This window comes from Ammodytes marinus, assembly GCF_949987685.1.
Source record: "Ammodytes marinus genome assembly, chromosome: 9".
NCBI lineage: Eukaryota > Metazoa > Chordata > Actinopteri > Uranoscopiformes > Ammodytidae > Ammodytes > Ammodytes marinus.
In genome coordinates, this window is record NC_137213.1 from 31,683,820 (window position 1) to 31,690,945 (window position 7,126).

A 7,126-nucleotide genomic window follows, 5' to 3' on the forward strand; every position below is an offset into this window, starting at 1 on the left:
GATGGTTTTGCTGGACTTAAACTGTGAGTTAACTTCCGCCTCAGCTGACAAAACTACATTAATATCGGTAACGTGCTTAAAAAACATCAACTAAGCAATAACCGTTAATAACTGCTTAGTTAATGCTTAATACGCATTAAGTATACAAGATTTTTTTTAAATTTGTTAATTTTTAATTTAGACTTATTTTGAGATGGCATCAAATATCAACCTATAGTTACCTTTCTCACGGGTGTGTGCACTACATTGTTGTGGTTGTAATTATGACACAAAAGCACAGTGACGCAAAAGACACTAATAAATTCACCACAGACAGCAGAGCACACACACCCATAGGAGAGCTTCTTAGTCAATATATTTTTTTATTTCATTTTATTCAACATGCATGTTTGTTGTTGTTCAATGGATCAAAGCTCTATTGAAGTTCTACTGAAAAGTCAACAAATGAATGAATAAATATATTTTTTAAATGTTTACATGCATATCTGCTAATGAAATACAAAATGTTTTAATTGATGTCCTTGTGTGACAACGTAAATACAGTTTGTATAAATTCCCCTAAAGGTTGCAGGGTAAATTAATTCTCATTAATTCACATAGGAAATTTCTACACTACCTGAATATTCTCAGACTTTTGCAGCCCTACCCCTGACCCTCTCAACATCACCCTTTTTTCACCAGATGCAAGATGTTTCCTTAATCATAAAGTTATTAGGGACATTTAAGTCTGACATTTTGCAAAATATGCTTCAGGTTGACGTCACCCTTTAAAGTCTGTATGTTAAATATGAAGCTACAGCCAGCAGACGGTTAGCATAGCTTAGCATACAGACTGGAAACAAAGGGAAACTGCTAGCCTGGCACCTCCTGACAATACTACACCGTTCCTCTCACTATCAGATCGGTACTTGAGATAATGTTCGATAAATGAACTCATTGTGTTGACAGGTGTTTGGACGCTGCCGGCTCCCAGTCATGTTTCAATGGACTCGGTTGACATGAGACACGTGCTGAAATGGCGCCCACTAGAGGCTCCCTGTGACACTGCAATCCTTTACTCTGTTCAGTTTCAGGGGTAAGTCATGAAAAACACATGCCATTTTCTTTTTCCACACATAAATGATGATATATTTTCGAGTTCACAGCCATTGCAGTTTAGTATGACTCATTCCAACATTGTATTGTATTTTTTTTTTTTAAGATTATTTTTTGGGGCATTTTTTTTGTACAGAGTTGAGGTGGGGAGGCAGAGAGAGAGGGGGGATGGCCTGCAGTAAAGGTCCACGGGTCAGATTTGAACCTGTGACCACTGCAACGAAGGCCGGAGCCAATATGGTACACGCTCTATCCACTACGCCACCGGAGCGCACCATTCTATTGTATTTTTAGCTGCATATTGAATTAAAGGTGGAGTCAGCAGTTCTGGAGAATGCTTGATATCAAAATCACTTCGTCAAAATCAGTGAATATCTCCTAACGATCCGCTACCTGTCTGTATTGTGTGCGCGATGAAAAAGTGTTTTGACAAAGCCTAATCGGACGGGCATGTTGACAGCTATAGTTGGCCCTCTTTGTTAACATACCCCTTTGTTTACATACCAGTTTTAAGAGCCTAAGCTGTGTATAAACAGTAAAAGAAAAATCCAGAGCACACACAGTACTGACACGTAGAGGATCGTGAGGAGATATTCAATAATTTCTCAAAACAACAAGCATTCTCCAGAATCACTCACTCAACCTGTAAATGTAATTGGTTCAGGTGCAGTTTGACGGGATGAAATATGTGAAATATGTAGCATTTTAATTTGATCAAGAAAATCCAGCATGTGATTCTAGCTGACACATTGTAATTGGACATTATTATGAAATTAACATATGACTAATGACACAGAAATGAATGCGACACACCTGAGCGCATAACTCTAACTAGCAGGTGTGTCTTTTCTTCAGCGGTGACACATAAACATTCCGGAGTTTGATTTAAAGCCCTACTTCACCGGTGCAAATGTTTTAGAAATCGGTTCATCCTAGCCTGAGAAAGGGCATTCAGGGCGCCTTTGCATTCAGACGGCATAAATCACACAGATAACATTTTAATTAACTGTCAGGAACAACTGGAACATTCGTGCGACGGCTGTGAAGTCGCACAAACGCACCTCTGTTTTGAAGTGAGAACTTCCTCAATGAAATATCTCAATGACTTTTTGATTCATTACTCTGGAGTTTTTTCTACTATTGGTTGGACTTGCCAAGAAATGTGCGTCAGAGGCTATTTAGGGTGAAACCACAATATACTGTAGTGGCTTAGTCGCTTCCATTATAATCAATTAAAGAGCTGCTACAATGAGCCCGGCCTCGCATCAATAGACTAGTCTAGATTTTTTACATGTGTCATCACAGTCCTCTAAACAAGAATCAATGAATATGTGTGTTTTCAGTACATTTGTGTGTATGGAATGTAAATCGAATCCTTTCTATGTTAGTAGTTGCATATTGCAATAATATGACGGTGTATTAGGGCCATTGGAGAGAATAAAGGCTAGTAGACCTTGGTATTTATAAAAAAAAAAGTTTTTAAACATCGAATTTCTTTACATTTAAGTTGTATGTTCTCACAGAAAAACACCCTGCTGTACAGTAAAGATATTGAGGCTGCTAGTAGTCACAATTTGCATTCCTGCATATCATTTGTCTGTAGTCTTTCTACACTTTGTGTGTGTGTGCACTAGGAGATATCTGTACATTTGTGCCACCAAATACGTCGTTAAGTTGATGTCACCCATTTAACGATTGAAAATATAAAAACAGAGATAGAACAATAAGTAGCAGTCAGCTTGTGTTGAACAGAAGTTGAACAGTAGCAGTGTGTGTGTGTGTGCGTGTGTGTGTGTGTGTGTGTGTGTGTGTGTGTGTGTGTGTGTGTGTGTGTGTGTGTGTGTGTGGCGGCAGAGGTATGAAGGTGTGGCAACCATCAGAGTGTGAGTAATTATTGTGGCCAGAGGCAAAACAGAAGCTCAGCAGGAAAATATGGCACACATTATTTTAAAATGTTTTGCATCTTACAACACCAATGTCGAAACCAGTTCTGCTCTAATGTGACGTTTGTTACAGGAAAACAATAATATATAGGTCATATTTCTTTGTGTGTCTCTGTCGTGATTAGTTTTTTTAATGCGTAGTATTTCATGAGTTTTTGGTTATGCTTATTCAAGTCTCAAATTGATGTAAAACTAATTAAAAAAGTGTAAAGAGATTTGATACATTCTTACTTCATTTTATCCTATTTTAAATTAATTCTCTCTATTTTTAATACAAAGGATTTTGTGCATTTATCTTCTATATTGTAAAAGCACTTTGAGCTTTTGGTAACACTTTACAATAAGGGGACATTAATTAACTGTTAGTTAATGATTAATGAATGCTTAATAAGCATTATGTACACACTAACTAACCGTTATGCGTATTTAATGCTTAACAAAACATTAGTTAACTAAAAATAGTTAGTGCTTAACCAAACATTAACTAACCATTAACAGTTACCTAATGCTTAATAAGCATTTACTAACCATGAATAGCATTTAATAAGCATTAACAAACTGTGAATTGATGTGCCCTTATAGTAAAGTTTTACCAGGCTGTATTTCTTGCATGAAAGCTGCTATTAAACAACATCTAATGTCATGTTTCAGGGAGTTTGAGCTGATAGTTCTGGACGGCAGCTGGGTGGACGCTCACGAGTGCCAGCAGACTCCTCTGACCCACTGTGACTTGACCTTTGACCTGGGCTCAGACTCCGACTACAGCCTCCACGTCAGAGCGCAGTGCGGGTCCCTGCTGTCTCCATGGTCACAACTCAGCCCAGCCTTCAACCGCAGAGACAGTAAGAAGAGAAGGGCCATTTTTACAATGTTCCAACTTTAATCTTAAACATTTTGAGTTTTTTCTCATTATAATACCCCCATTCCTCGGTTCAGTATTTTTTAAATATTTACTTTTTCCTTCCAGTGGACATAATATGCGACCGTGCTCTCCATTGCAAAAAAAGAAGATTCAGTTCTTGCATGTTTTGTTGTGTACAATGCCCCTATTGTACACAACAAAGCAGCCCCTATGTTAAAAGTATTCCTGCAACTCCAGATAACGTAATAAAATACATTAATTTAATGAATAAAAGCGTTTCAAAAACATCCCTCCTCTAATTTTGAGAAAGGGGGATGTAATTCTTGCATGTCTTGTTAAAACATTACTGCAACTGCAGAGGTTGAGATCAAATTCAATGAATGAAAACATCCCCCCTCAGATTTTTCACAAATTGCTCTCTGACAAAACTGTAAATCACTTAGTTTCAAACAAAAAAGTTGCTCATCTGCATGTTTGGAAATGGTCAGTGCCTCCTCCTTATGTAAGACAATATAGGCCTCAAAACTATTTCAAAAACACACACAATTTTTTAAACATTTGTTTTGTTTGTTGTTGTTGTTTTAAAAAAAAACGTTATACATAATATATTTATAATATTACAATATGTAAAGAGGGTAGGCATAATAAGCCTCGGCTTCTTCCTACATCCTTTTCGGCCATTGTTACTTTTAAACTAAAATTATTGACCATGTCTGTACTATGTCTCTGAGGTCATGGACTGAAAATAAATGTTCTTCTACTACTAATTATTGCATATAAAGGATTTAAAACTTGTGAGTGATTTGTGCCAGCAGCAGTCCTGGCGGTGCCTCAGATGGCAGTGACAGCGGTGGGCGACGCCCTTCAGGTGTCGTTTGACAGACTTCCTCTCACTGCCGTCGTCATGGTGACAGTGTGGCAGAAAGGCGGCGAGCTAAAGGTCAGAAATTACTTTACGTATTAATTGCTTTCTTGTCCTCGTCTTTAACAGTAACAGTTTTAATTAGACTATATTGTACTGTCACCCATTTCATTTTAAAAGCAGCCATTCTACATCTCTGTCTATATGTTTAATTGTTGTTGTGTATTTGATGTATTTGCTTTGTACTGTATATTTTGTATGTTTTGTTGTTTTTGCTTTGCATTTGTTTGACTTGACATCTTTGCAAATGAGGGTCACGCACACAAACACACACACACACACACACACACACACACACACACACCCCCCTCAATTGATATTTACAGTATAACAGTATAAATAAAGCTTAAATAAATAAATAGAATAAATAATTGCCTCTCTCATTCAGCCGACTGTCTACAGGATGCCAGCCGAGCAGACTGTGCTCTCTGTCGCCGCCCTGCAGGAGGGAGCGGTGTACTGCGTCAGAGCTCACACCATCATTGAGCCACAGCTACACAGCAGCAGCACTGACACCCAGTGTGTATCCATCACAGGTACAAGTATACACACACATACACACACACACACACACACACAGTCTACTGTTTTGCTAGTAGAAAAATACTCACCAATACGACAGTGTATGAAGGCCACTGTGGAAAGAAAAAAAGGGGTGTTATTTCAAGAAAGGTTGTGAGAATATAGACATAATTTTACACAAATATTTATATAGATATTCTCTGAAAAAACAACATTTCCTTTACATTAGAGCCATACATTTACATGCACATGAAATGAACTAAGATTTTCAGAGTAAAAAAATCCATTAAATCAAAATTGCCAGTAAAACATAAAATCGTAGTTATTTACCTGCAGGTCATGGATGGCAGGCATACTCCACGTGTCTGTGGCCCAGATACGCCGTCTTAAGCCAATAATAGTAAAAATGATTGTAAGATTTTAATAAATGGAGTGACGGTAAAACCTAAACTCTTGGTTATTTACCTGCAGGTCCTGACGCTGCCTGGAAGAAGCCGACGGCTGTGGCTGTGACCGTCATCATCACGGCCGGCCTCCTGTTCGCTGTGTTCTGGTCCGTCCTCCACTGCAATCCACAGTCCTGCCAACAGTATTTCCATAAAGAACCACTACCTCTCTCACTGGTCAGTCCCACCCTTTATGAATACTTATAGATAATAATAATAATAATAATAATAATAATAATAATAATAATAATAATAATAATAATAATAATAATAATAATAATAATAATAATAATAATAATAACATACATAAAATTTATGAAGTGCTTTTCCCAGTGCTCAAAGACACTTTTTTAATAGATAGTATATAAGGAACTAACAATCTTCTGGTTAAATCTTCTGGTTAATTCTTCTGGTTAGAAAATGTGTGTAAGTGAGTAAAGTAAGTTAAGTCCGCACAACAGCTAAAAATACTTTAATGTGCAAAGCAAACACAACATTTCCGCCCACTATTTTTGGGAGCATTAAGCTGTTATACAGGCTTTACTTACTTTCTTGAGAATTGTTTCTGTTCAGCAGCAGCAACAACATGGATGTGCAAAACATTGTCTTTTTTAACTTTGTCATAGAAAGTCAAAAGAGGTCTGCAAAAAATATCTTAAAAATGGGGGTGCTCTAAAACTTTTGATCGTAAAAAGAAATATTAAATGTGAATCAAGGAAATCTGTCCACTATTGAATGAAGTTTGATGTTTGTCTCTGCAGCAAACTGACTGGGACATTCATATCCCACTGAGCCCTGAGGAGCCGGAGCTCTGTGAGCAGATCCATGTGGTGCCGAGCGTCTAAACTGCACAGACGAGTTGAGAGGATTGAACCTTGAAGAGTCTCAACAGGAGAATCTAAATGTATTTCGAAGACGCTGTTGGGGTCAGCTCAACAGGGAATTTCTGGATGGATGCTATTACATTTTGTGAGGAAAAACTTGAATATATAAAAGAAATTAAGGAATAATCATCACAACACATATATCTGAGCTTTCTAAGTGAACTAGGACATAGGAAATGTTTTCCCCAGTTCAGCGGACCAGGTTTTTGGACTATAATGAACAGACTGCGAGCATGTGGTGACCCAAACGTTTCAGGAAAATGTCCAAAAACAGCTTTTGTTTACATTCAAGTATGTCAGCAGCAGTTGTGTGTCGGGAGCAACATTGTCTGCTTTGGAGAAGACACAATATGCAACAAATTTCTGAATTTCGTGTGATCAATGGAAATATTCCGTCGGTTTTTGTAGCACAAATGGACAGTCCACCAGAACTATGGGACGGATTTACCATG

The 7,126-nt window shown here is 37.7% G+C and overlaps 1 protein-coding gene across 1 annotated transcript in view; it reads left to right on the forward strand.

Annotated features, from left to right (window-relative positions):
* Positions 1–6,769, forward strand: part of LOC307255756 (interleukin-20 receptor subunit beta-like) — a 6,942-nt gene extending 173 nt beyond the window's left edge. The window contains exons 1-7 of the mRNA XM_080034523.1: positions 1–23; positions 949–1,075; positions 3,690–3,880; positions 4,716–4,840; positions 5,211–5,358; positions 5,816–5,967; positions 6,552–6,769. The exon at positions 1–23 is cut by the window's left edge and continues 173 nt beyond it. Coding sequence (XP_079890649.1) covers positions 1–23; positions 949–1,075; positions 3,690–3,880; positions 4,716–4,840; positions 5,211–5,358; positions 5,816–5,967; positions 6,552–6,635 — 850 coding nt within the window. The 3' untranslated portion in view covers positions 6,636–6,769. The remainder of the gene's footprint in view (positions 24–948; positions 1,076–3,689; positions 3,881–4,715; positions 4,841–5,210; positions 5,359–5,815; positions 5,968–6,551) is intronic.
* Positions 6,770–7,126: the final 357 nt, after the last annotated feature.